Below are 27,494 nucleotides of genomic sequence, written 5' to 3' on the forward strand. Positions count from 1 at the left end.
TACAAGTACATACAGTAGTTGTCACAGTTTTTTTTATTGAATTCTGGCCATATTGCTGTCCTCATTTCGTATCAACTATTGCATAAGTAAATTTCATACTGTCCAAGTATATTTCTGTACAACTTAAGTATGCGAGAGTCGCAACCATAAACGTACCCAGAAAACACTACATTGGTGATTCGCTTTAAAAGACAAAACACCTCCAACTTATATGTCGATATCGCTCTACACAGGGCATCTTCAAGCCTGTCCCTTGTCTTAGAACATTAAGTTCCGATAACAACCTAATCAACATTATGTTTTCAAGATTGCTGTGTGACACTGCAGTCCGAATCCACAGATATAAACGCATTTCCACACTCATTTTTATTAATTACTTGACACACATTGTTTTAAGAGTTAGCTGGTTGTTGTTTTTGTTGTTTTTGTTGTTTTGTCGCTTTTTTTTTGTGGCTTTCTGTAGTTTCTCTGTCTTCCTCTCCCCTTAGTAACGAGTGTGAGGTTCTACCTTTACAGAACCGGTATTAGGCCATGATAACTGTCGTCAGTCTCTATCACATGAGCATGAGTTGGCACTCGGGCTCAGGAGAGTGAGGAGGAGTCATCATGGCCTCCAGTAAGCGTCGATTCTTGACGGGATTAGGTTTAGGAGCACGAATCATGAACTGCACTGGGACAGGGGTTTCTGCTCGAGTCAGGTAGAAGGTTTCTCTCAGATCGAATCCAAATCGCTCATAAATGACTTGGTTGGTCAGTTTGGTCGACTCCAGGTAGCAGTAGAGTCCCTGCTTGTCGGCAATGTTGGTCACGTGCTCCACGAGCTTTCGAGACAAACCCTTTCCTCGGGCTGAAGGCAGGGTTCCGAGATAGCCGAGATACCACACGTTGTAGGCGTCTTCGGGCTTGAGGTGACGTTCTCGGGCTTCGTCAATCTTGGGCAGGTACTCCTTGAAGTATCTGATTCGGCCCTCCTTACCAAACTTGTAAGGAAGGGTCCAACCTCCAGACCGGAGGGCTGTCCACCAATCGTCAGCCTCTTCTCCGGGAGGCAACCAACAGGAAATACCTTCAAAGTCGCCAATGGTGTAGATTCGACCCTTGAGAAGATAGACATAGGTTGCGTAAGAGAAAATCTCGATATCGAGTTTGTGGGACTCTTCCTCGGTTTGGCCGTCACATTGGGTGTAGTAGGCGTCGACGGGGTCTCCAGAGAAACACAGAGACAGACACTCAACAATTCGATCAAAGTCGGTAAAGGTACATCGTCTTGGAGTTGTGGAGTTGGGCATGTTGGAGGAGTTCTTGGGGGTCAGAATGGGGCCCACGGAAATGACTCCCTTCTTGGGGATGTCAACGGGCATGGTTTTGGAGGCCCCCGGGGCGTGAATGGGGGCAGAAGAAGCGATCATAGTCTCGGCGTTCATAGCGTTAGTCATCCTGTTCTTCACTACTGTTTACAAACTGTACTTAGATTCCAGTGTGCGACAATGTGGGCAAAAGAGGTGTATGTCCTGGGGTCGTACTTTATGGAGAAGAGAAAAGAGGTGAGATCGGGGCGCCCGAGGAGGTATAAATATTTTGCTTTTATCTCTTCGGAACGGCACGAAGGAGGCGTAGGCGGTTTGTGTGAGGGTGTGTAGTGGGTATTGGGTGCGCTATCAGTATTAGGGTTTTAAATAGGTTCATGGTCACATATTCGGTGTTTTGGGGCTTATGGGAATGTCTCCAGGACGTGCAATAATGGTGCAATAAAAAATCCGACTGCATAGAAGTGTTCCTCTCGTGTTAGGCAATCCATTGGTGTACCAAAATTCCCCAAAATTCCGACATTCATCAAGTTCAAGGCACTATCTCTTGCCCAAATAAGAAAGCCGATCCGTTAGGTGGCACTTTGGGTTATCACGCGGACATGTGGGATGCAGAGAAACATAGATAACAGACCTTTGAAACGATTTTACACGAGAGCCAAGCGAGTTAAGGGGGGGGTCCCTGGGGGTCCTTTTGTACAAAAAAGAAATGGCTATGTGAATTTTCGTCTTTTTTCGAGACCGGTCACGTGTCCGGGGTGCTTCGTGAATCCGCGTTTATTTGCATCACCAAAAGACAGGGCGGGAGGTTATCTGGGCCTACATGAGCTAACGTGGAGGGGAAGTCAAACGGCATCAGGGTAAGCAGCAGTCTGCAAACACAGACGTGGTAATTGGTGGACCTTGACATGGAGCATTAATTTGAGTAAAATGGAAATTTTCAAGATAAATTCATTCTGATATACAGCGGACGATATTTGTTGATCTGACGTTTTCCCCGTTCGGATCCGATAATTAAGTCGTTCTTTAAAAATCTTGCCAGGGAAATGTTACATACGGGTTCATACGCGACACTAATGAAAGCCTATTACTGTGTAGTATGTAGCGGCTATATGGTTGTTAAAGGGATGAGTATGTCAAATATGTTACCCTCAGGTATGGAACACAACACGTGATAGAATGTTTCTGTGTGCGGGAAAATTGGAGAGAAACAGTAGTTTTGATACATGATGCAACGGCTGTTGCGCTACAAGTAGAGTCATACTGATTTATTGCAATTTTCTCCAACATTCAATCCGAATTTTTCAATTTTTCCTAGGTTAGAATTCCTCGAGATCACATTCTAATTCTCTAGCTTTAGCACGAGGAATAGCCGCTGAGGGGATCTGCTCTATGTCGGGAGTAAACCCGAGTTTAGACGCCGGAATAGATGTGGATTAGTCCCCGGCTAGGGACATTATTGTCACACCATTCTTTTTCAGGAAATTCTACGATTTTCCACGAATTTAATCCAGTTATCTGCATCCGGAGAAGTCGGAGATTTGTACTTTTGCCGACTTGCCGGTTTGGTGGCGCATGACCAGCGCTAGGCAAAGAATGATGAAGATGTGAAAATTTGGAGAGCGACGAAACACCACAAATAAGAGGGGTGGTAGAGGGGAGCTCCGTGGCAAACTACGCAGCCACCGTTTACCAGAAAATTTCATTCAGACAGGTGACAGATCACATTGTTGTGATGGGAGTTACGTACATGGGTGGGGCGGTCTCAGACAGGTGATAGCTATGACGAATGGGGAACGTCTCCACTGCAACTGAAGACATGTAGCTGTTGGTGGACGTCTCTATTGTGACACAATGACGTAAACATCGCCTCCCTGGGGCGCCTCCTACTTGATCTTCAAGTACTGTACTGTACCATACCCCAACCATGCAGGGCACGTGATGAGTGACTTCGTGGCGAAACAAGACGAAACTACAAGTATAGGCCTAGACCAGCCATACCAGGTGGCAAACAAGGCGATTTTACATACGGTTCATTTTCACCATCACGGCATTCACACATACTGTACGACGTTTCGGATACGGGCATACAGTTCGGGAGGTAGTATGGCAGCAGCTAATTGTCATTCACCACAACAGAGCGTATTTACTGTAGATGAGTGTCAATGGAGAATCTACAAGTAGCAGTGCGTGGAAAGTTACTGTACTTGCAGATAATGCTTCTTTGGACCGAGGCTGACCTCTTCAGCTCAACAAAAACCAGTCCCCAAGAGGTCAGCCTCGAACGGACAATTATCACATATACTTTGGGTGGATCAGGTCCAATTGTATGCGAGGCGTGAAAAATATATATAAATAGCCTGGATTAAGTTCAGCGGAAACAGCTTCCTGATCGGGATCCCGAGGGATCTCAGACAGGCACAATTGGGCCTGAAATATTATAAAACCTGGTGACAACAACGGTGAGAGACTTGCCAACCATTCCCATCTCATGCTCTGCACGTTACGTTAAAAAGTCGTGTTTAAAACCGCTCTTATTTTAGATAGGTCCCAATCTCTGGTGCGTATAGTTCTGCCTCACCGAAATCTGCAGCGTAAATTAGGCTTCGCTTCTAGAAACCGATGATAAGCACAGACAAGTGATTGTCATGTACGATACAATACAATACCGTCCTTGTACTGGCATCTCATTACATGTGCAGAAATGTGGGGGGATATGGCTGAGCTGAAGTAGACAATTTCATACAAATGCTACAATTCGACACAGTTAGCAATGTTATCTACAGTGTAGTGAGATCTTTTCAACCTCTCAACTCAAAACAAGTGGCATGCAACCGCGACACATAATCGGAGTTTTACAACTACAGGGCAGTCTCAAATATAATGTTCAATACAGATCTCATCAGAATGCACTCAATAAATAAAGCTGCAGCTAGTTCCGAGTCACGACAAATGCTGTCGTCTCGCTCACTAGATCTTGGCAGCAGTGGCCATACTGCGCTGCTCTACCATGTCCTCCACGTGCTGGACCTGGAGCTTGGGAGAGTCGGCCTTGATGGCAGGTTTTCGCAGAGCCCGCTCCGGAATGATGGGGTTGGGTTCTCGCACCATAATCTCCAGAGGGATAGGCTCCTCACTTCGTTTCAGGTGGATGGTATCCTTGTATGTGAATCCAAATCGTTCGTAGATGGCCCGGTTCTCAAAGGCAGAAGACTCGAGATAGCAGTAGAGGAAGTCAGCGTCAGCCATGGCGGTAACGTACTCGACGAGCTTTCGAGAGTAGCCCTTGCCTCGAGCAGTAGGTAACGTTCCAAGGTACACCAGGTACCACGAGTTCTGGTCTCGTTCGGGGCCCAAAATCCGGGCCTTGGTCTCGTTGAGCAAGGGCAGGAATTCGTTGAAGTATCGGGCTCGGCCCTCGGCGCCAAACTTGAAGTTGAGACGCCACATACCACTTCGCAAAATGGTCCACCAGTCGTCCATGTTCTTTCCGGGGGGCATCCAACAGGCAATACCTTCAAAGTCGCCAATGGTGATGACCAGTCCGTTCATCAGATGGGCGTATATGATATATCCGAAGATTTCTTCATCGAGTTTGCGGGCCTCGGCCTCTGTACGGCCGTCACAATGCGACAGATACCGGTCGACCTCATCGGACTCAAAGCAGGCTGTGATGCATTTAACGGCAGGTTCAAAGTCTTCAACTGTAAGTTTTCTGATTGACATGGTGAGGATTAGGTGAAGCAAATGGGGTTGGGTGAGGTTCTTAGGGGAGGTTTGGAAGATCGCGTAGGTCGAAAGTGGAGGATATAAGTAAGTAGGCAGGGCTCTCATGCACCGGCCAAAATGGCGGCTAAAATTCCGATATCAGCTGGGTTAGGGCACACGTACTTTAAACGCATCCTCTATCCAAACTCTAAACATTATCTTAGTTGTAACGTCCATTTTACACTACAAGTCTAGATTTTGGGTGTCCGATGGCGTTGGGACATTTGGAGGGAGCGGGAAAAGACGTTACTATATAACCCATCTGAGGAGCGTGGGGGGGTTGCTCCGTGTCGTGTGCCCTCACCGTGGACACGTGTCACCTCCACACAGAATAAATGGCAGACTATTTCCCCACATGCAACTACCAAAACACAAGGGGGTTTTAGTTATCTTGTTTGCCGAGGGTCTTTTCCCAAAGAGGAAACTACATCCTCATATCTTGTGCATGCATATGTACCTTCTCCTCTCCAAGGCCTGGAGACATTTTGAAGTTAGGAGGAGACGGAAAACGTGTCTTGTGCGGACAGCGTGGACTACGAAACCTACGTCTCAGGAAACAGTTTCCGTAGTAGGAAATGTGCGAAATGCACTGTCTCTCCATGGATTAGTACCATGCTGACATTTCCAGCCCGGGGGAATGGATCACAGTTTAACTCCGATTAAATGTTGACCGACACACCCAGAGCTGCTGGTGCCAGTAATTAGCCACTGTAATAACAGGCAACGGATGTAAGCGGCTAGCAGTCTACTACTCCTACTCGTGCAGAGATAATGGGGCCTTCCACAGCTTTGCGGTGGCTCCTCGAGACACATAGACTTTCTATCGACCGCATATTTGTTATCAGGTCGGAGTTGGCGGGACTGAACTTTAGCAACTCTGCGGTTCACGATCGAGGGGGGGTGGTGTTCCGATACAAGGTTGTGTATTGGTATCTAAGTAACCTCCTTGTGTACCCACGCTGTGTACTATTGCAATGTTTATTACAATTATCCCCAAGTTCTCTAACCATTGCTAAGGTCCAAAAGCTCACTCTCCACCTTCCCCCATTCCATCATCACCACAAACAGTGTAGCAGTTCTCAATATGAGAAACTCTGCGTGAACGGAACTCTGAGGCAAAGCTGGCTGAAAGTGAAAAAAAAAAACAAAAAAACCAAAAAAACAACGTGGTTGTCGGGATTGCAGTGCCGTGTGAAAATAATGAAGGCGGTGTGGCTTCAACAAATATACAGCCAAGACATTAATAGTCGTTTTTTAGACTGGCTAGCGTTTGCTGCTGCTTCTGCGTCTTCACACGATAATACACTACCTGTTGTCTATTGACATTCTGGCAAGTCCTATCTCAGGGTACAAAAACAAGTACATACCTGTACAATTACTCGTAGGAGGAGTACAGGAACGAATTCGTTCACCTGAACACAATCCCCCAATATCTGATAATCTTCCTTTCCCTCACCCCCTCGCCTAATCTAACGTTCATACACATGGTTTATGCGAGTGCCATTATCGATAGCGAGTTATGAATATAGATAGGATTAAGTTATATATGCGATTATCGCAGTCTTTTATTGTAAGTCCGAGCAGAAACGGAAGTGTTACGCTTAGTAAGGAACACCAAGACCCTCGGCGATCTTCTTGCCAAGATCGTCGCTGATTCGGCCAAAGTACTTGGCGACCTGCTCCTTGAGACCGTGCTGCTTGATGGTGGAGGCATGGTCAACAACGTTGTCAATCATTCGCTGCTTGGCAGCATCGTCGTACACTCTCTCGTACAGGTCTCGGGGTTGGGCTGCATCGCTCTCCTGGAAACCAGACAAGTACAGGTATGACGAGCTCTCCCAGATCTTCTCGTTGTGCTTCTTGGCAGCCTCGGCCTGGACCTTGAAGGATTCGTCCTCCATCTCCTTGGTGACCACTCCGCAGTAATCGTGAGTGTTCTTGAAGTCCTCGTTGGGTACGGACACGGACTGGATGGGTCGGATCGTCGACAGGTAGTTGGGTCGGTTGCCCTGGTTGTGGATGGCCATGTTTCCGTCTCGCTGGAAGTTTCCGGCCATGAATGGGCAGCCAGATCCCTTTTGGAAGGTTCGGGCCTGGTTGACAGGCAGCTGGTTGAAGTTGGGACCCAGTCGATGTCGAGCAGTATCGGGGTAAGAGAAGAGTCGGGCCTGGAGAACAGGATCATCAGAGGCTTCGATACCGTGGATCAGGTTGGAGGGAGAGAAGGCGGCCTGCTCAATCTCCTCAAAGAAGTTCTCGGCGTTCTTGTTGAGCACCAGCTTTCCGACCTTTCGCAGAGGGAACTTGTCATAGGGCCAGGTCTTGGTCATATCCAGAATGGAGTATTCCCATTCCTCGGCCTGCTCGGGAGTCATGGTCTGAAGGGAAACGGTCCAGGAGGGGTAGTCTCCGTTATCGATGGCAAAGAAGAGATCCTTCTGGTCGTGGTCCGGGCTCTTTCCAGCCATCTCAGCAGCCTCGGGTCCGGTGAAGTTCTTGACTCCCTGGTCGGACTTGTAGTGGAACTGGACGTAGGTCAGCTTGCCCTCCTTGTTGATCATCTTGTAAGTATGAGTGGAGAAGCAGTTCATGTGTCGCCATCCATTGGGGGTACCTCGGTCTCCAAACATGTACACCACCTGATGCAGAGACTCGGGGTTCTGGACCAGATAGTTCCAGTAGTTAGAGGCATCATCTCCGGCAGTCAGGTTGGTCTGGGGGTCTCGCTTCTGAGAGTGGTTGACATGGATGAACTTGACAGGATCTCGAATGAAGAAAACAGGAGAGTTGAGACCAACCATGTCCCAGTTACCCCAGTCGGTCTTGTGCTTGACAGCGAAACCTCGGGGGTCTCGAGCAGTGTCGGGAGAGCCTCGCTCACCACCAACGGTAGAAAATCGCACGGTGGTGGGGCATTTGTAGCCAATCTTCTGGAAGGGCTCGGCGTATGTGATGTCGGAGATGTCATCGGTCACCTCAAAGTAGCCATGGGCTCCTCCTCCGTTGGCATGGACGACTCGCTCGGGGATTCGCTCTCGGTCGAAATGGGCCAGAGCGTCAATCAGATAGGTGTCCTGGAGCAGCAGAGGGCCGGTAGGGCCGGCCCGCTGAGATGAGTAGGGATGGTGGGGGTAAGGAACTCCAAAGGAGTAGGAGTAGACAGCGTCGTCCTTGGAGTTGGCGTAGAGTTCTTTGGACATGGTGGATTGATCGTGGGGGCTGACTACAGCTACACTCCGCTTTATATACGGATCCGCCGCCCAAATATGGCCAGATAGCAATCATCTAGGTTGCAGACCACCTGCGCCACGGTTCCCTGAACAACGTTACAGATCAAACGGTAAAGCCAATTGCAGCCGGGGTCCAATGAGAGGAGAAGTATTGCTATTCAGGCGGCATCCTGTGCTTTGGAGGGAGGTGACCGTGTTCAATGAGGTGCGACAGGCCTGCTTTTGGGTGTGGGTCTGCAGCATAGAATTGTGTCGTAGTGGAGACACCAACCAGCCGGGTCATGTAGACTCTGAGGAGTGCAATGATCCAGGGATAAGGATTGGATGTACACCTGGATGTACACCGCCGCCACCACCACACTACACTTCCAATATGTACAAGAATTTCAACACACAAAGGCCAGAAGCCGCCGCACGTCATCTAGGTTGAGTATCCCGCGGGTTACGAGTACTGGGCATCAAGGCACCAGTTCTGAGCTTATGGATGTCACCTCCCAAATAGAATTAGCAACCCTACTTGTACATACTGTGCACAGGGAGACAGGCTCGCTTAAGCAGGTCTGTGATGACTGCGATGAGATGAAAAGGCTGCAATTAGAAGTGTCGAACGAGTTTGGAAGGTGGAACAAAGCTTCTCACTCAAAACCGGTTGTGACTTGTGCTGGACACAGTCGACTTGTACTACAGTACCACCAGAAGTAGCTCGATAGTGATTACCCACTTCCGTGGACAAAGACCCCCCACATCCACCAAGGCATCCACTCTGCATCCGTCTGCATTTTGTTACGCCAGCCCCGAGACACCCCCAACTGGATGTGATTTAGCTTCAACTGGTGGTGAAGAGAGAAAGAGCATCCAATGAGGTTGGGGCACTTGTCAGGAGACACAGACACAAAAAGGATTGCAACACACTGTCGCTTCGGAAATCATCACTCCATGCTGCTTTTCGAGCCTTCTGTGGTCCGTACTGTACAGTACATGATGTGGTGATGGCAAGAGGAGCCGTGCCTGCCTTGAACACTATTTACTATTCACCGACATGTGCGAGACGAGACGCTGTATTTGCACAGTACAAGGGTCAGAGCGGTAATTGGACTACACGTCTCAGGTGGCGTTTCTAACCCTCATTATCTCGGACACTGAGCACTTTTGCTAATATGAATGCTTTTATTGGTGGGTTTAACCATAATCAGTCCATGACAGCACAAGTAAGTAATTAGTGTCAGGTTGAGACAATAACAGAAAGCAGAGACAAGACAGACAAACTCCAGATGGCGAGCTTAGAGTGACTAAAGCAATTACAGTACTTGTACGAGTACACGTACGTACTGGTAGTTTTGGTGCATTGCTGCATCTGATGTGATTAGAAATATAGGTCTAGGAGGTCTTGTGTTTCCAGACAGATCCCGGTATTCCACTTGTAGCTAGAATCCAGATAACGCACAGCTGTATCTTTCACACACCATCGCTACAGAATTCAGTAGATGGGCTGTGCAGGTTGTAGGTTTATCTTCAATGTCCTGTCATTATTAGTTGTTTCAATGCCAATGGGGCTTCACTTGTGGTTTGATAGTTTTTTATGGATTTTTCTTCGATTTTTCCTACCCTGTTTCGTTAAATTATTTTTATTCTCAATATGTTTCGTTTAGGGTACAATGCTCCTTCGCTGCTTACAGTTCATCGATGATCACAGTCTTCGACGAGCATAACGTAGATCCGTACAGAGATGTGTTGCGTTCCAATACCAACAGTGACGTAATCAACAGTGACTCTATGCTTCTATTTCATTTACTTTCGTTTCTATACTTGGACGACATTCTCCTTTCTTCCCGCTGACTAAACATCTGTGCGGCTCGGAAATATTTTTTCTGCGTTTCCTGCAAGGCTAAATATTTTCAGCCCTCAGCATCAACACATACCACACACAATGAGACCTCTGACCGAAGAAGAAACGAAAACCGTGTTCGAGAAGCTCGCCAACTACGTTGGACGAAACATCTCGCACTTCATCAATAACGAAGACCCTCACGTGTTCCGGCTCCAGAAGGACCGAGTCTACTACGTTGAGGAGAAGATTGCCAAGTATGCCACCTGTGTGTCTCGAGCCCAGCTCTTCTCCGTTGGCACCTGTCTCGGCAAGTTCACCAAGACCGGCAAGTTCCGACTTCATATCACCGCTCTTCCTCTCCTCGCTGCACATGCTCGACACAAGATCTGGATCAAGCCTAACGGAGAGATGCCCTTCCTCTATGGTAACCACGTTCTCAAGGCCCACATCGGTAAGATGAGCGACGACATTCCCGAGCATGCCGGAGTCATTGTCTACTCCATGAGCGATTCTCCTCTGGGCTTTGGCGTCAGTGCAAAGTCTTCTCTGGAGGTCCGACGTCTGGACCCCACTGGTATGGTTGCTTTCCGACAGGGAGATGTCGGCGAGTACCTGCGAGAGGAGGACACTCTTTTCGCCTAAGCAAAGAGGTACGCTACGGAATTGGGGGTTGTTTTATAGATGGAGGCAAAAAAAACTGACACGCATCAGCACAAACGGGCTTCAATGTGCGTTTTGTGCATCTACCATGGATCGGTCTTTATCGGTCAATAAAATAATGAATGGATTTGAATTTACTATAGACGAGATTTCGTGTCTATGTCACATTACTACAGGATTAAAAATAATCAGCTATAGCTACCGTATACGTGGACATACGTAACAGCTTTCCATGACTTTAGACATGATTACCTACTATACCCAAAGCGAATATAATACACCTGTATTTCATACATGTAACCATTTTTGAGCCTTCACCGCTTATTTCTTTCCCTTCTTCTTCTTGCCCTTGGCCTTGGATTTGACCACAGTGGTCTTCTCGGCAGTGTTGCTTCCCAGCTCCAGCGAGTCGTCCACAGCTCCTCCCTGAGTGTTCTGCACCTTCTTTCCCTTGACCTTCTTGGGCTTGTAGGTGGATCTGTCTCGCTTGGCGAGCCATCGCTCAGGGTCGGGGGTCACGGCAGGGTCGGCGTTGGCAGGAATCTTGGTCTTTCGCTTCTTGGAAGTCTTAGTAGACACCTCGGCAGATCGCTTCTTAGACTGGGGGATAATGACGCCGACCTCCTCGAGGTTGTCTACATCGACACCAGAAATGAGATCAGGAATCTCTCGGGTAAGAACCTCCTGGGTGCCCAGAGCTCCAGACAGAGCGATTCGGGGAATCTCGTCTCGGGGCTTCTTCTCCACCAGCTTGAGTAGCAGGTTCTTGGCCTTCTTCTGGTTGGAGGGCTTATTGCTCTCGAGCAGCGACAGAGCGTATGCCAGGGAGGCAGAGTAGGGGGCGCTGTTCTTCTGCCATTGGGTGTTGGCCTTCTCGATGAGCTTGAGAGCCAGCTTTTTCTTACCCATGAGACGCGCGATGGACGACGTAGCTGCAATCAGACCAGGGTAGGGAGCCAGGTTTTCGGGTAGGGAGTTGATGTAGGTGGTCAGAGCGTCGTAGGCTGCCTGCAGACGACCCGTCAGAACGTAGGCCTGTGCAATGGCAAGAACAGAGCCAATGTTGGTGCACTTGGGGTCCCGCTTTCGCAGAGTTTCTATGAGGTCCTCGAGATCGCTGTTTCCGTTGGTAGCAGCAACCACCTGGGCAGACACGAGACCAGGGTAGGTTCGGGTGAGCTTCTTAGCCAGCTTAGAAGTGTCCTTGCCAGCTGATCCCTCTAGAATCAGCCGGTTGAGGGCAAACACCTTTCGCTGGGCCTGGATGGCGGGTCCGTTGGGGGCAGTGGGGCCCTTGGCGGTGGAAGACAGACCCAGGCCGTGGTCTTGCAGCTTTCGCAGAGCCACGTTGGGGTTGAAAGTGATATCGGGAGACAGCGTGACGGCATTGTTGGCGGCAACGAGATCGGTCAGACCACTGAGATGCGAGCCGGACTCGGCAACAGAGTCTAGGATTCGCTTGGCCTCAGCAGTGTCGCCCTTGAGTTGGTGAATGTATGCAGCCTGGATCTTGACGGTGTCAATCTCCTCCGCGGGCATGTCTGCCTCGGAGCACGCGACCTGGGCCTGCGACAGTAGATCGAGCGCTGAGTCATACCGGCCCTCACTGAGCTCGGCGATGGCCCGGTTGAAGAGGAAGTCGTGTGACGACTTGGCTGTGGATGTCATGGTCAGGGGGAACACTCCCTGTCTGTGCAGCGCCTGTTGGGCAACGATGGCGGACTCATTGACAAGCAGATCCAGCTCGTCTATTCCGGTGCCCAGCAGCTCCTGTGTGAGCTCGTAGGCTCGGTCAAAGTCCTCCTCCTTGTACGCAGCCTGCGCAGCAATGTGGATCAGCCGTGTATCCTTCTGGGCCGTCTCCAGCACCTTGGCGAGCTCAGCGTGCTTGCCCTGGCGATAGTAGATGTAGGCGGCCTCAAATTCCAGGCCAGTGGTTCCCTTGTCCTGGAGAACCTGCTCGGCCTCGTCAAACTTTTCCAGATGGATCAGAGCCACCAGCTTGTGTCGCTGGATGTTGAGGTCCTTGGGGTCATATTTTTCGGCCTGGCACGCGAACGAGTACGCCTGGTCGTGGGCCGAGGCGGCACTGCTCACGTTCAGCTTGTCGATCAGAGTCGTGAGATCCATGGTTTGGTGGTCGAGATGGTGGAGTGAAATTCGGGATGACCTAAAAGTTAACTCACGTGCTGTATGGAAATTTCACTACATGACGTAAAGTATGTACAGGGACGGAAATACGACCTGATAAAACAACCTGGCCGAATCTGCTTCGAGGGGGTGTTTGATCATCCTATTTTCTTCTCAAATCTACACTCTCATCGCTACCCCGCAGTCTGTATAACCACCGCAAATCTCAAGGTGGCCTTAACATACATCAACTTTATTTTCCACTCAAAATCCAGGATCTGGTGGAGCATAACAAAACAGCTCCCTCAACTAGAATCTTAAGTAAAATCGATGGCTGGGTTTTACAGAGATGACAATAATTTCAAATTATGTGTGATGAGGTAGTATTTATGGCAAGTAGTCTTATTCAGTGCCTTTATATATTTCGGCAGGTGTATTTTCCAAATCTCTACCAGATCAGGATCCTCGAATTTGTACCCCCAGCTGGATTTAGTAGTCAAGTAATTCCAACTAAACTTTACGACCCATAGGCGACTTGTTGCTGCACACTCATTTCTCACTGAGTCGCATTTAGCTATTAAAAGTACTACTTGTAGTGCACACCCATCGTTTACTGTTCTATGTATAGCACAGGACATTCCCTGTTGAGTTATCTGGCTCTATCAAGCCACTGGCTCTATCAAGCCACTGGCGTATCGCGTGTACTGTTGTCACCTACGCTGGAGCACAAGTACAGTATGTACTGGTAGTTGTAGTAGAGTCGTAATGGGTCATAAATAAATAAATAATGCTACTTGTAGTGTTTTACATGCATACCGCAAGGCCTAGAGCCAGCGACATCACCCCCATACCCAATGCTACCCGCTCTCCTGCAGACCGAGGAGCTCCCATCCCTGTTGGAGGGATTTGAGGTGGTCTGGAAGTACTGACTCCAGTGGCTGGAGCGTCTTTGAAAATAGTCTGAGAACCCGAAATCGGCGTTCCATACAACTGGATCAGGGCTCCAGGCTTTGAAGATGTCGGGGAGGCACTGACCTGGATCGTGAATGGCTCTGAGTCCAACGGAATCCTGCTCTGGCTGCCTGAACTACCTGGAACAGTGATTCCTTCGTATGTAACAACTCCTGTGGGGTCCGATAACACTACTCGTGTCATTCGATCTCCTCCGGCTGTGGGGTATTTTGTGGTGTTGAATTGTGGGATGCCGTAAGTGTATTCAATGTCAGGCTGGATGATGGTAGTGGCATTCATATGCCTGGCGAGAGGTCCTCTCAGTGGAATAATGTTTGGCTCGTACGAAGGAGACTGCAGAGCTCCCTTTCTGAGTTTTGCAATAGACACCTCCTTGGAGTCCACATCAAATGAGGTGTATAGGTTCTGGAGAAAGTTGAATCCCAGAACATTATATCCTGTGAATTCCGACGTTGAAAACGTGACTGCACAAGCCTCTCCTCCCCCTGTAAAATTCACAGCCTTACCAAACCCGTCTGTGAGCGGCATCAGCACATCGTATACAGACATGGAGAAGGTGATGTTACTCAGCTGAATGTTAATGAATGCGCCGACATCTCGCAGTCGACAGTCACAAATCCATCCCCCCAATCCGTCGAAAAATACAGCTCCCAACATGACAGCCAGGTTCACCATAGCGTCGCCGGGAATGTAAGACAATGCGAACTGTGGATCAAGCAGAACAGCAGCGTCACCTGACATGCCGACACTGTCGACTGTATTATCCTGGCGCGTGAGAGACAGACCTGTCATGGCAATGAAAAATCTCTCCTGTGAGCGTGACGTTGCATTGGCTTCATGCAAAATGGGAAACGTGCTCCAATTTCCACGCACCATGTTGGCGTCCACTCCCCCGAAAATGATGTTGGGCTTTGATTTCGTGGAATTACCTCCCAGATACATGGAGAACTGTCTTCTCTCAATGTACCCTCCGTTCATGAGACCACTCAAAAATGAGGTTGAGAATTCTGAGCCGTTTATCATGATACTTTCAGTGTGTGCAGGGCCCAGGCCAAGTCCAGGGTGCATAGCGGGGTTCATGGGCGTACTTCGTCCAAACACAAAGTCCTTGGGTCCGATTTCGGGTCCAAATGTCACCTCGTCTGTCCAGTAGTCTGCAAACAGCGTCCAGTCGTCCACATTGTCGCTTATCATCTGATGACCAAATACATCAGTCAGATTTCGTCCGGCGGTTCCGTTGTACACCAGGCTTTGAGAGTTGTTTCCATTTTCGCTGCCAAAGAACCAGGTGTGTGGTTCCGATATGAGAACAGGCACCTCCAGAGCGTGACCACCGGCTCCTGGAGCATGCAGTTTGATACCGACGTAGTAGTCAAATACCGTCACGGACCCTTCGTCTGTCACCACACGTTTTTTCAGCTGTCGTTGCGGCGAGGACACCGCCCGTGTCACATTGTAGTCGTCTAAAAAGTCCTCCTCGGAATCCGGAAAGTACATATCTGGGTCCACCGCCTGGGGTTCCCAGACCTCTCCCAGGTCCCAGGCGTTGGGTTGGCGCACACTCATATCGAAATGGACCGAGGCCGCTACCAACAGCGGCAGCAGCAGCAGCAGCAGCGGTTTCATTTTTGTGCTGTAGAGAAGATGTAGAGGGGTCTTGTTCCGATGGTCTAAAAGTTCAATATCGAGCGAGCTGCAGTGCAGGGAAAACCCTATGGAAAGAATAGTCCTGTTGGGTCAGTTTCTGCGCGGTCGGGTTCACCAGTCGGAAGATGGTGAAATTGATGTCGTGCAAGTGTGTGTATGTGTTCAACTGGTCCACTAACGTCTGACTGTCACACCCGGTCTTATAATGCACCCATAATAGTGCGTTTTGCCTTGGCATATCCAGCCCATTTTTTTAGACTATAACCCTCACACCTCACCAAACGGAGAAGTGGATAATGTTAAAAATTCGTATTCTTGAAAAAATTACGGTTGGTGCGGCAGACACGTCTTAGGTCCACGGGCTGGTGTGTGTAGTTCGTATGATTTTCGTTTCGAAGTGCGATTGCTAGATATCGTTTGTGTCATCTCGTATAACGGCGCTGCCGTTTGCCTTGTCAGCTGACATCCACGGGGTCTAAGAGGAGTATCGGTACTAATGACGTCACTCACCCCCAGACTGTCTGTCTGACTACATACTGTAACGGCACTACAGTAGTTCCGGGATTTAAAGTTGAGAGAGTTGAGAGTCAGAGGCAGTATCGTGTTTTCATTAGTGGGTTACACGAACATAAAATGAGGACGACCATTCAACCTCTTTGAAATGGCCCCAATCACCTCGGTTTTCCACGCCCACATCATTTTTGGCCGTTGTTCCTTTTGGTAGTAAAGTGTTGTCTCGATAGAGTAAAGTTGGGTTATGTAGCTTAGTCATCGGGATGGATTACGAGAGACGTAGGCCTTTTTTTGCAATACCCACTGTTTGTATCACTCTTGGTTCTCATTCATCCATCATACTGACTCTACACTCTTTCATTCTACACCGGTCACTACTGTAATGCCCCCATTCGCCACCATACAGACTTGTCCAGAGGGCGTGCAGAAATCTGTGCAGGGCTGCAGAAAAAGTGTATCTGAAATTATTTGCACCCACGCCTCCGAACGAAACACGACACTCGATACTCGATATGTTTGCGAATTCGTTGAGAAGAATCACAAAACCATGCCTGGGGGTCCCAGACATGGCCGTGCGACATATTGCCATGCGCCCAAAACCCAAGGTCAAGGTCAACTCGCGAGAAGGAGGAGGCAAGGGAAAGCCCAGACCTTCCACTGGAGTACGACGAAAGCCACCGGGGGCCCAGAAGCAGCAGCCAGCATCGATAGCTATCAACGGCGATGCGGCACGACGGCTTCTCGAGTCGAAATTTGCCGCCAACATCTCGTCTTTCAATGAACTCAAGCTGCACCCTGATGTGAGAGCTGTCCTGCCTGATGTGATCCAGCTGCCTGAACACAAGCAGGATCAGGATATCAAACCGTCTATCATTCAGAGTCTTGCTGTCAAGATCATGCGACAGAGCTACACCTACAAGCAGCGAGTCAAGAATGAGGGAGAGGAGCCTACTGTGGAGAAGATTCCTGTGGATAGACAAAAGACCTTCGTGCTGGCTGCCCAGACTGGATCCGGAAAGACTTTGGCTTACTTGTTGCCTCTTCTCTCTGACCTCAAGGATCAGGAGAAGTTCCCCTCTTGGCAGCTGGAGAAGCACTACAAGACTGTGCGAAGTGTCATCTTGGTGCCTACTCTGGAGCTGTCTCAGCAGGTTGGACAGGTGCTCAAGCAGTTTGAGGAGCCTCTTGGAATCAAGACTTTTGCCTCTGCCTTTGGACAGAGCCACCAGGAGATCGCCAAGGCCTTCAACAACCGTCTGGACGTACTAGTGACCACCCCCCAAAAGCTCCAGCAGACTCGAGAGAAGAACCTGGGAGGTGCCACCCATCTTGTCGTTGACGAGGCCGATACTCTGTTCGATACCAACTTCATTGACTCAACTACCGACGTGATTTCCCAGATGCCCAAGCTCAAGTGTGCTGCCTTTGTGGCTGCCACTGTATCCAAGTCATTTCTGCGAAAACTGCGAAGCTTCTACCCCCATGTTGTTGTAATTGCTGCCCCCCGGCTACACGCTATCCCCGACCACATTCGGTTCTCTGTGGTCGACGTGAACAAGGCTCCTTACTACAACAACAAGAAGGTGGCTCTACTGCAGGCTCTGTACGCCATCTCACACTCTCAGAAGCAAAAGAACTACGTGCGACGAGTGGTTGTGTTCCGAAACCGTAAGGAACATATCCCCGAGCTCAAGAAGTTCCTCGAGGAGAACGGCTACCCTGTTGATACTCTTCACGGCAAGCAGGATCTCCACGAGCGAAACGAGGTGGTGGAGAAGTACACCAACATGCCAGATGCTGCTGACCAGACTGAGAACGCTCGAAACGTTCGGGTCCTGTTGACCACCGATATCGCCTCCAGAGGCATGGACATGAAAAACCTTCGATTTGTGGTTCTCTACGATGTACCATTTGACAAGACCGATTTCATCCATCGAGTCGGAAGAACTGGCAGATTTGGCCGAGAAGGAGAGGTCTACATGTTCACCGACAACCAGGACAAGAAGGCCCAGACTAACCAACTTTTGCATACCAGTAGAAACGGTCTTTCTTTGTAAGCTGAACGGACCACACCAAAACGGCCCTTCTCTGAAGAGACGGGCCACACTAAACTGTACATAAATTTATTCATGAGCATTGTTAATATCGTTAATATGTAAGGTATCTATGTAACGCAGAAATTATATATAAAAATGTGCGGTACCTTAGGCTGACCTCTCATGGGAGGCGGTCTTGGGCACCTTGTACTTCCAAGTGGGTCGAAGTCGGACAATCCAAGGGTGTTTATGCATGTCCTTGAGCTTGAATCGCTTGGCAGGGTCCAGAGTGAGCATTCGCTTGATCAGATCGGCAGCGTCTGCTGACACGTAGGGAGGAATTCGCAGGTCCAGCTTGACAATTCGTCGGTAGGTTGCCTGAGCTCCTCCGGGCTCCTCAAAGGGAGGGGCACCGCACAGGAATTCGTACATAAGAATTCCCAAAGACCACACGTCGACATTCTTGTCGTAGGGCCGCGATTGAACTATCTCCGGGGGAAGATAGTCCATGGTACCACAGAGGGTGCTTCGTCTGTTGGAAGGAGCATGCACGGACCAGCCAAAGTCACTGATTTTGATTGTGTCGTTGAAGTGTAACAGAATGTTTTCAGGCTTGATGTCTCTGTGGATGATGTTCTTCCCATGCAAATACAGCAGCGCCTCGCTCATCTGATAAATGTACGACGACGCTGTGCTCTCGGTGAATCGTTTCTGGTTGCGCAGCAACTTATACAGCTCGCCATGCACGACGTACTCGAGAATGAGGTAGACTCGGTCCTTGTCATGAAAGTGGCCAAACAACCGCAGCACGTTTGTGTGTCGCAGGTTGGACTGGATCTCCACCTCTCGTCGAAACTGCTTCTCCACGTTGCCCTCCACCAGTTCCTTCTTCTCCATGCATTTGAGGGCGGATACGAACCCGGTCTTCTTGTCCTTCACCAGGTACACCTTTCCAAATTTGCCCTTACCGAGAGCCTTGCCAATCTCAAAGTCGTCCAGAGAATAGTTTCGGAACCCCGTGATGCCCGTCAGTGGTGATGGGGGGTCTGTGGTGTATGAAGACCGTCGAGACACCTGGCTGGCGGGAGTTTTGGTAAGGTTAGTAGGCCGGTAGTATGTCTGTGGTTGTGTGGTGCTGATTCGTCCGGTTGGAATTTTTGATGCTCGATCAGTCTCATTTTGTTCGCTCTTGGACTGAGGATGCAGAGCAATCTTTATTCGAGTGGGCTTCTTCTCTTGCAGGGAGACACTCGACATTGAAGTCTCCAATTGCTTCATAGACATGTTTCTGTGTTGTGTTGTGAGGTTGCGCTGGCTGCGTGTGTTCTAGAGATGGCCGGCAGAGAGTATATGTACAGTGGAGTGTGTGGCTGACCCCATACAGAGATATGATTTGTCCCAATTGGGAACATGTAAACTGTGACCTGTCTCCCAGGCAACGCACTGCACGATAAAGTTTGTGTGCGTCACTGATGCAATCGAATACTTTCCACGAAATTTTTAATTAAGAGGGGACCAAATCTCACCATCCAGAACACCACACAAAACAACACAATGGAAGGATTATTCTCGTGGGCTAAGGACAATGGCGCCAAGATCTCTGAAGAAATCGAGGTTTCGAATCTCCCGGACTTTGGAGACTCGATTGTGGCCAAGGCCGCTCTCAAGGACCAGGAGCTGATCAACATCCCCACTAAGCTCATCATCAACCACGAGAAGGCCGTCAAGGAGTTTGGAGCCGCCTCCAGCACTTTCAGCACTGTCGCTGACAAGCAATCGCTCACCAAGTACTTTTTTGCTGTAGAGAAGAACAAGGGATCCGACTCCTTTTTCCACCCTTACATCAGCCAGCTTCCCAAGAAGGTGACGACTCCTCTCTATTTCACACCTGAGCAGCAGGAATCTCTTGTGGGCACCAATCTGGAATTCTATAAGAACGACAAGACCGAGCTGTGGGAGAAGGAGTTCAAGAAGCTGCAGCAGTTTGTCAAGACCTCTGTCACCCTTGAGGACTACCTTTACGCCTCTACAATTTTCACATCTCGAAGCTTCCCCGAGCGGCTCATGGACCCCAAGAACGAGGATCTGTCCATGCTCATCCCTGTGTTGGATCTCATTAACCATAAACCCCTAACTGCCGTTGAGTGGAACGTCACCGGTGACGCCTTTGCCTTCAAGGCTTGCTCGGACGTGGTCAAGGGGAGCCAGGTCTTCAACAACTACGGTTCCAAGGGCAACGAAGAGCTTCTGGGAGCTTACGGATTTGCTCTCAAGGACAACGAGTTCGATACTATGCCTCTCAAAGCTGTTATCAAGGGAGAAACCATCTTCGACCGAATCGGATACAAGCTTGGTCTGCCTGAGAAGCTGCTTACTGCTCTGGACAAGGTCATTTTCTCTTCGCCTATTGCTAAGAAGTCTACTCTTGGCCGAGAGCGTCTCCTTTACCTCCTGTACTCCACTCTGAGTGACAAGCTCGCTCGACTCATGGGAGACGAGGATGAGGAAGAGGGTGATGAGGATGAGGAGCCTCCTGCTCCTGAGACCTCCCCTGAGAACTTCATTCATTACTACAAGCAGGGTCAGATCCGAATTCTCACCGAGACTCTCATTACCATCCAGGAGGAGATTCAGGGTCTGGAACCCAAGATCCTTGAGATGCCTTCTATTAACCACCAGGACGTCCTGGAGTCTGGTAATGAGAAGCTGACCGACACTATCGCCGATGTGTTCGCTGAGGGTATCGACATTGAGGAGCTCTTCATCTTCACTATTGCTTGGATGCTGCAGTACCCCGAGGTGAAGTGGAACGAGAAGCTGACGAAGTTGCAGATCTATATCAAGGAGAAGGCTCTGCCGTTTCTGATTGAGGCCGAGAAAAATGGCGAAGACAAATACTCCGAGGACTTTGTTGGTTTCTACGACGAGATCATTGTCCAGAACAACCTCAAGTTCGATAAGCAGAACATTCTGCGAGCCGGTGTCATTTTCGAGGAGATCTACTCTCAGGACTCTCTTCGTCTGCTAAACTAGAGGACGTTGTGGGTTGCAATAAGCTGTATAGATGTTAATACATAAATTATAGAGAGAATTATGAGCTAAGAGGGGGATTAAAAAGTGCCAGCATGGAGTGGAGTGTGTTGGTTGATCGTGGCGATGGATCGGCGAACTCTTTGGTGTCTGTCTGTTCAAATGAGCCTGCTTCAAGTTCAGGATCAGTACTTTCTTCAGTGTATATACTGCCCATGGAGGAGTCTGAAGAGAAGTCTCCATGGTCATTGGGATCCATGTGGGCTCTCTTAATGTACCGCACGAAGTAGCTGATTGCCCTGTTGAGCAGCTCGAACTCTTTGTCAAAGGAGTCAGTATCGTCATACTCTGCTATAGGTGTAACTGATAAGTCTTCTTCGTCTTGCAACGAAGGCAGGAAAGGTCTGTCTTGTTGGGTAACCGGAGCACTAGAGCAAAATGCTGACTGGTTGTGCTCTCGCTTTAGAGCCTTCACTCTGGGGTTGAGCAGCCGCGGCTTTTTTGCATGATTGTTAGATGTGTCCGGTGGCCATGAGTGATAGGCTGACAGGTAGACTTGCTGAACTGGGTAGTAGAGTGCTTGGGTGATTGGATAACTTGTATTTTGAGGATAGGAGTTGTATACCGCTGCCGAGACTACTCTTCTTTCGTAGCTCAGGTCTTCCGCATACCGAAGGATATCAGTGTATACAGGCTGAGAGAGAAGCAAGCGGGTGCCGTCGTTGATAGAGACGTTTTTTGGTGCTTCCAGACATCGAGACATGTTCCTGTAGTAGTCAGGTGGTTGATTCGAGCCCAGATCAACTTCGTATCCCTGGGCCTGAGTTACCTCATCAGAACAGTAATAAAGAGGATCCACGTGACCCGAGGGAGCCCAGGGGTAGTCCCTTGGCTTACCATTTGTTCCATCTACTAAACTTGCAGGGAAATAATGGCCAACAGGGGCAGTGTCGATTTTTGTGTCACCTGCGGTGTAGTAGAAAGGACCTTGAGTTGGATGGTGAGAAGGGAGATTGTTGAATTGAGGTGCTTTAGGGCGAGGATGGTAGAGGTGGCTATACTCTTTGTACTGCTGGACTTTCTGTTGGAACTCATTCATTGTTTTTGTGACAAGACACAGTGCATCGTCATCCAAGTTCAAGGCTCTTTTAAGGTGAACTCCAAGTGAGTGTTTTGCTAAGCTATGTGTAACTTGGGGCCATCGTCACCAAGGAGATTTACTCTAAGGTGACTTACTGTAACTCATTGTTCAATCATTATCGTAAATCTATTGGAATATATAAATAGTGGCACACGGAGGAGACAGAGAGTGGACGCTATAGCTGAAAGTCTAGTAGTTTCACTGTTAGATCTGCCTCAGGTCTTGAACTTCTGCCTCCAGCTTGGAGAGTCGGATCACCATCTCCTTCCAGTCTTGAAGAGAGGCAACACTATCTGGTTTGACATAGTCTGATGAGTACTTTGGCACTTCGAAAATGTACCAGTTGTCGGCACAAGTGTAGAGGAAGTCTCCATGCACCAATGCTTCTCGGGCCTCGTAATAATTCTCTGTGTCGGAGACCCTGTATCTCTTGGAGTCGTAGCAAGCCCCAGGGTACTGGGTGCTCAGAGCAGGATTGATCTCTTTGCAGAAAGCCTCAAACTCCCAGTATGTGTCCCACTGGTTGGGCACTACGTAGGCAAAGTGTCTGGTGTAGCACTGCCAGTCATAGTGGCCCTCGTGGTTGATGAACGTGTCGAGAAAGAAGAGGTTCTTTCGCTTTGCGAGTGGAGTGTCGGCGGTAGGCATTCGTACTTTGGTCATTTTGGTCATTGATGTTGAAAATGGAAAACTACGGTCTTCCCGCGACTCGGGTTATATATGGCTGAGGTTTCAATAGAGTTACGAGTCTGCACACCAGATGGTCTGATTATGCGAACCTTGGTGCGGTTGTCACCGGGTCGACGACGCGGTAATTACAGAGAAGAGCAATAACGAGGATTTGTGTTTCTCTTTTTCGTTAAAAATTTGATTCAATAGATATGTATTGCCTATCACAATGATATGTCGACTCTATCACCTCGGCTACGTCATCTACAACGCCCTCTTCCCTACAAGTTTTTATGTAGCCTAAATAGAGTTGAATTTTGTGTGCAGTAAAGTTCCATTTGGGTGGTGTTGTACTTGATCTTACTTAGTTGATGCATCTAAGTATTTTTTACCTGTACAGGAACTGGAAAATGAGGAAAGGTGCATGGCGAGGGTTTTTTAGAGGACGTACGGTTTTCTTTTTTTTGTGGGGCTTGCACAGGGAGTGGTTTCTTTTTTCTGGTGTTGTGACGTCAGACAAGGGATTGTTGAATATAATGAAATTTTATATAACAAATACATTAACGACTTCCATATCACTTGTTGGGAGGCATTTCGATAACCAGACTCTTCTCTCTATCAGAGAGACGCGCATCAGGAAAGTCTCCAAATTTACAATACAGCACTTGTACAAATCGCAGCTACAAGCACTGAAACTGCTCTACAAGTCTCCCTTTGGTTGACATAATTACAATATATATATTATATGAGATTTGAGAGTTGAATGGCACCTGATGTCCTCTAGATCAGCAGAGAGGCGACAAAAGTGATACCGATAGCAGCCATGGCGGGCTTAACCATAGATCCAGCGCTGGCCTGTTTGGGTGCAGAGGCGCTGGCCTGTGCAGGAGTAGCAGCGGGAGAGCCAGTAGCAGGTGCAGAGGCAGTAGCGGCCTTGGAAGAGGCCGCAGGAGCAACTGGAGAGGTATTGGTAGCGTTGGTAGCAGCAGTGTTCTTAGGAGTTCCAGTTGCCTTAGGAGACTCAACCTTGGGAGACTCAACATTGGAGGCAGCTCTTGGAGATCCGGACGCAGAAGCCAGGTTGGAAGCAACAGGAGAAGCCTTGGGGGAGTCTGTCTTGGGCTTGTCGGCAGGGGCAGAAAAAGACTTGGCCTTCGCAGAAACACCAGGAGTAACTGTGACAACATGAACACCTGCCTCGGTTACCTCAGGCTCGTACCAAGTAGAGGAGCCAGAAGAGAAGCAAGAGACGGTGACTGTCTTGGTGATGTCTTGGGCGCCAACAGCAGCCTTTCTAGCGTCCTTGGTGACTGTAACCACGGCAACACCCTCTTCCTTGGTCTTCTCGGTGCCGTAGAGCAGAGTTGAAGAGCCAGAAGTCTCACAGTAGACTGTGACGGTCTTGGTAGCGCTGGTGACGGTGGCAGTAGTAACGCCAGGAATATGAGCGCCGGTGGGATGCTGCCACTTGGAGCCAGCAGCACAAGGGGGGCAATAGGTTGCAGTGACAGTGTGAGTGGAAGTGATCTTCTGAGACTCGACATCAGCACCCTGAGAACCATTGGATCCAGACAGATCAGTGACAATGTTGGCATTGCTCTCAGCGTTAGAGTTGGATCCGGCAGAAACAGAAACAGCGGCCTGGCTGTCAGAAGCTCCAGAAGAAGAGACTATAGAGGTGGAAGAAGCAGAGCCAGGTGCAACAGAGGTGGTGGTGTTTCCAGTAGCAGTCGCAAAGTTAGAAGGAGCATAAGCAGCTGTGTTGGAGGCAGAGACGGAGACGGAGACAGATCCGGCAAGCTCTTGAGAACCAGAGGCAGAAACAGAGGAAGCAATGGGTGCGTCGGCAGCAGCAGTGGAATCCGAGGTATCGGCAGCAGCAGAAGAAGTAGAAGAGGACACCTCAATCTCAGCAGGTGAAGCAGGAGCAAAGGTTTCGGTAGCTCTAGAGGAGGAGGTCTCAACAACAGCAGAAGAGGAGATCTCAGCAGACGATGAGGTCTCAGTAGAAGATGAGGTCTCAGCAGACGATGAGGTCTCAGTAGAAGATGAGGTCTCAGCAGACGATGAGGTCTCAGCAGACGATGAGGTCTCAGCAGACGATGAGGTCTCAGCAGGCGATGAGGTCTCAACAGAACTGGAGGTCTCAACAGAACTGGAGGGCTCAGCAGCGGCAGAAGAGGAGAACTCAGCAGAAGAAGCAGAAGTGGCAACAGCAGAAGTGGAGACCTCAGCAGATGAAGAGAAGTCAGACACATCGGCATCAGCAGCAGAAGCAGAGGCAGAGGCAGAGGCAGAGGCAGAGGCAGATACATCAGCAGCAGAAGAAGAAGAAACGGAAGTGGAGACTTCAATGGCTGAAGAACCAGAAGAAGAAGCGGAAGTGGAAGAAGTAGATACATCATCATCAGCCTCGACAGGAATGTCAGCCAGTACCTTCACGGGAGGAAGATCACCAGTCTTACAGTTGTGAAGAATGTCCCAAGAACCACCAATGAGGGCACAGGTGGTCTCCTTGATACAATCGACATCATCATTGAGACACAATCGGGTGCTAGGAGACTTTCGCCACCAGTTGTCGTAGAAGAGAGAAAGCTGCTCGTCATCAGTTCGCAGGTTGTTGATGACACGGTCCCAGAAAGTGGCATTGAGAGGAGCATTCTTTGGCCATTCCTTCTTGGGGTCGTAGGCCTCTCGGGCAGAGTAGAGCTCTTGCCAGTTGGTGTTCTCTGCCGGGATCTGCTTCTCATAGCCCATGTGGGGGAAGGAAGAAGTCTCGTTGACAAGGACAGACTTTTTGATATCGTAGTCAAAAGTCTCCTCAAGAGGGGTGTAGTAGTTGATGGAGTCCATGATCTCAAAGGTGTCAGAGTCGACCTCGTAGTATCTCCAAGAGGGGTTGTAGAAGTCAGCAGGAGTGATAGACTGGACAATCCAACCTGTGGTAAGAGGATTGGTCAACTCTGTGGAACCCTGAGGAGAGTCGTAGTAGACGGTGAACTGGTCTGCATGGGTGTGTCCGTAGAAAACAGCAGCAATGACGTGAGGAGAGAATCGAACAATGATCTGTCGCATAATCTCGGAACTCCAAGGCAGAGAGTCACCAGCACCACCAGTAGGAACGTGAGTGATGATCCAAACTCTTTCTCCACGAGCCTCAGACTCTGTCAGTTCCTTGGACAGCCACTCGAAGATTCCGGATGGGTCGGGATCGCTGATGTTCCAGTAGTTGTAGACGTTCTTGTTGTACCAGAAGTTGGAGTCCACAGAAATGACACGAAGACCATGCTTGGTAGTGACGGCAAAAGATCCCTCAGTGTTTCGGGCATTTGTGGCAGTCTCGTCGTCGATCCAGCCGTAATCCTTCCAGAGCCCAGTAACAAGATCAGTGTTCCACTGGTACTCACCTCCGAAACCAGACTTGGCCGGGGCGAACTGAGAGTTCGGGTAAGTGTCGTGGTTTCCAAAGGTTGCGTAGACTGGCATGTCTCCAAGATACTGCTTCATGTTCATGAAGGCCTGGGTCTCGGTATCCTCAACGGTCTGCTTGCTGTAGTACTCATCGGGATCGTGAGCAACCATGTCACCAGTGAAGATTCCGAACTCGAAATTCTTGTCTTTGTGAACATCAGCAACGTTCTGGAGAGAGTCCTTCATGAGAGAGTCGGGACAATCGCAGTGGTAGGTTCCGAGAGATTGGGCAGGGATGAGAACCTCAGTGAATCCATTGGCAAGAGCAGTCAGGTTCTGGGAAAGATCGGTACAGCACATGTAGTAATTGCACTGAGACTCAGCTCCAATCTGGTACTTGAGATCAAGATGGAAGTCGGAAATGTGAAGTACGTTCATGGTGTTTCCCTTGGAAACAGGCATGACGGGGTTGGTGGGCTTCTCAGGGTACCAGCCAAGACTGTCGACATTGATTAGAGGAGTTTCAGGCTTTCCACAAATGTCGGTACCGAAGAGATAATAGAGTAGGGCTTTACCATCATCGCCTTCAGTATCCATGATAGTGAGAACGTTAGCGAAAGCAGATCCGGTGTTTCCACGGGCGATGGATTCACCTTGCAGGAACTGACAATCAATCTTGAAACCAATAGCAGTCTGGAGAGGGTCATGGAACATATCACAAAAGTTGACGAGAAGAATGGGAAGGGCCTTTTTGTTCATCTTAGCAAGATCCTTAAGCAGAGAGAGTCCTTCGAGGGCAACGTCACAGGTAGTTTTTGTCTTATCAGTAAAAGCTGCAATCAGCTCTTGAACGGTGTTCTGGAGAGCCCACTCAGCAAGACCAGCAGCATCGTCATTAGAGGCAGGCTTCTTGACGTTTGAAAATCCTAGCACGTAAGGCATCAGTTTTCCAATTCCAGAGCCCAAAGGGCCTGACAACAACGCTCCGAGATCGAGACTTCCATCATCTGAGAAAATACCGTCGAAAAGTCCAGCGAAACCTGTTCCAGAGGTTCCTCCTCCAAGATCGCTGAGAAATTGACGAGGCAGGAGCTTGGCTCCGGTCTCCTTGACGAAGTTAAAGCCTGACTGGAGGATCCCTGGGATTACCAT

The 27,494-nt window shown here is 49.2% G+C and overlaps 13 protein-coding genes across 13 annotated transcripts; 4 read left to right on the forward strand and 9 right to left on the reverse strand.

Moving 5' to 3' along the window:
* Positions 1–554: 554 nt before the first annotated feature.
* Positions 555–1,436, reverse strand: YALI1_E40603g (uncharacterized protein; the record flags this gene model as incomplete). Its single annotated transcript, XM_504763.3, has 1 exon — positions 555–1,436. One exon carries the CDS (start codon positions 1,434–1,436, stop codon positions 555–557), a length of 882 nt encoding a protein of 293 aa, XP_504763.3.
* A 2,841-nt stretch (positions 1,437–4,277) lies between these two features.
* YALI1_E40640g (uncharacterized protein) lies at positions 4,278–5,141 on the reverse strand (the record flags this gene model as incomplete). Its single annotated transcript, XM_504764.3, has 1 exon — positions 4,278–5,141. One exon carries the CDS (start codon positions 5,139–5,141, stop codon positions 4,278–4,280), a length of 864 nt encoding a protein of 287 aa, XP_504764.3.
* Positions 5,142–5,846: 705 nt separating this feature from the next.
* On the forward strand, positions 5,847–6,398 carry YALI1_E40647g (uncharacterized protein; the record flags this gene model as incomplete). Its single annotated transcript, XM_068283190.1, has 1 exon — positions 5,847–6,398. The coding sequence occupies one exon, from the start codon at positions 5,847–5,849 to the stop codon at positions 6,396–6,398; it is 552 nt and encodes a 183-aa protein (XP_068139291.1).
* A 278-nt stretch (positions 6,399–6,676) lies between these two features.
* YALI1_E40671g (uncharacterized protein) lies at positions 6,677–8,275 on the reverse strand (the record flags this gene model as incomplete). The annotated part of the gene is made up of 1 exon (XM_504765.1): positions 6,677–8,275. The coding sequence occupies one exon, from the start codon at positions 8,273–8,275 to the stop codon at positions 6,677–6,679; it is 1,599 nt and encodes a 532-aa protein (XP_504765.1).
* A 1,957-nt stretch (positions 8,276–10,232) lies between these two features.
* Positions 10,233–10,775, forward strand: YALI1_E40691g (ribosome biogenesis protein NIP7; the record flags this gene model as incomplete). Its single annotated transcript, XM_504766.3, has 1 exon — positions 10,233–10,775. The coding sequence occupies one exon, from the start codon at positions 10,233–10,235 to the stop codon at positions 10,773–10,775; it is 543 nt and encodes a 180-aa protein (XP_504766.1).
* A 339-nt stretch (positions 10,776–11,114) lies between these two features.
* YALI1_E40718g (uncharacterized protein) lies at positions 11,115–12,923 on the reverse strand (the record flags this gene model as incomplete). The annotated part of the gene is made up of 1 exon (XM_504767.1): positions 11,115–12,923. The coding sequence occupies one exon, from the start codon at positions 12,921–12,923 to the stop codon at positions 11,115–11,117; it is 1,809 nt and encodes a 602-aa protein (XP_504767.1).
* An 804-nt stretch (positions 12,924–13,727) lies between these two features.
* Positions 13,728–15,521, reverse strand: YALI1_E40744g (uncharacterized protein; the record flags this gene model as incomplete). The annotated part of the gene is made up of 1 exon (XM_504768.3): positions 13,728–15,521. The coding sequence occupies one exon, from the start codon at positions 15,519–15,521 to the stop codon at positions 13,728–13,730; it is 1,794 nt and encodes a 597-aa protein (XP_504768.1).
* Positions 15,522–16,567: 1,046 nt separating this feature from the next.
* Positions 16,568–18,112, forward strand: YALI1_E40754g (uncharacterized protein; the record flags this gene model as incomplete). Its single annotated transcript, XM_504769.3, has 1 exon — positions 16,568–18,112. The coding sequence occupies one exon, from the start codon at positions 16,568–16,570 to the stop codon at positions 18,110–18,112; it is 1,545 nt and encodes a 514-aa protein (XP_504769.3).
* A 147-nt stretch (positions 18,113–18,259) lies between these two features.
* YALI1_E40782g (uncharacterized protein) lies at positions 18,260–19,375 on the reverse strand (the record flags this gene model as incomplete). The annotated part of the gene is made up of 1 exon (XM_504770.3): positions 18,260–19,375. The coding sequence occupies one exon, from the start codon at positions 19,373–19,375 to the stop codon at positions 18,260–18,262; it is 1,116 nt and encodes a 371-aa protein (XP_504770.1).
* A 270-nt stretch (positions 19,376–19,645) lies between these two features.
* YALI1_E40785g (uncharacterized protein) lies at positions 19,646–21,124 on the forward strand (the record flags this gene model as incomplete). The annotated part of the gene is made up of 1 exon (XM_504771.3): positions 19,646–21,124. The coding sequence occupies one exon, from the start codon at positions 19,646–19,648 to the stop codon at positions 21,122–21,124; it is 1,479 nt and encodes a 492-aa protein (XP_504771.2).
* A 58-nt stretch (positions 21,125–21,182) lies between these two features.
* YALI1_E40811g (uncharacterized protein) lies at positions 21,183–22,220 on the reverse strand (the record flags this gene model as incomplete). Its single annotated transcript, XM_068283191.1, has 1 exon — positions 21,183–22,220. The coding sequence occupies one exon, from the start codon at positions 22,218–22,220 to the stop codon at positions 21,183–21,185; it is 1,038 nt and encodes a 345-aa protein (XP_068139292.1).
* A 246-nt stretch (positions 22,221–22,466) lies between these two features.
* YALI1_E40818g (uncharacterized protein) lies at positions 22,467–22,934 on the reverse strand (the record flags this gene model as incomplete). The annotated part of the gene is made up of 1 exon (XM_504773.1): positions 22,467–22,934. The coding sequence occupies one exon, from the start codon at positions 22,932–22,934 to the stop codon at positions 22,467–22,469; it is 468 nt and encodes a 155-aa protein (XP_504773.1).
* A 777-nt stretch (positions 22,935–23,711) lies between these two features.
* On the reverse strand, positions 23,712–27,494 carry YALI1_E40864g (uncharacterized protein; the record flags this gene model as incomplete). The annotated part of the gene is made up of 1 exon (XM_504774.3): positions 23,712–27,494. The coding sequence occupies one exon, from the start codon at positions 27,492–27,494 to the stop codon at positions 23,712–23,714; it is 3,783 nt and encodes a 1,260-aa protein (XP_504774.3).

This window comes from Yarrowia lipolytica, chromosome 1E, assembly GCF_001761485.1.
Source record: "Yarrowia lipolytica chromosome 1E, complete sequence".
Lineage (NCBI taxonomy): Eukaryota > Fungi > Ascomycota > Dipodascomycetes > Dipodascales > Yarrowia > Yarrowia lipolytica.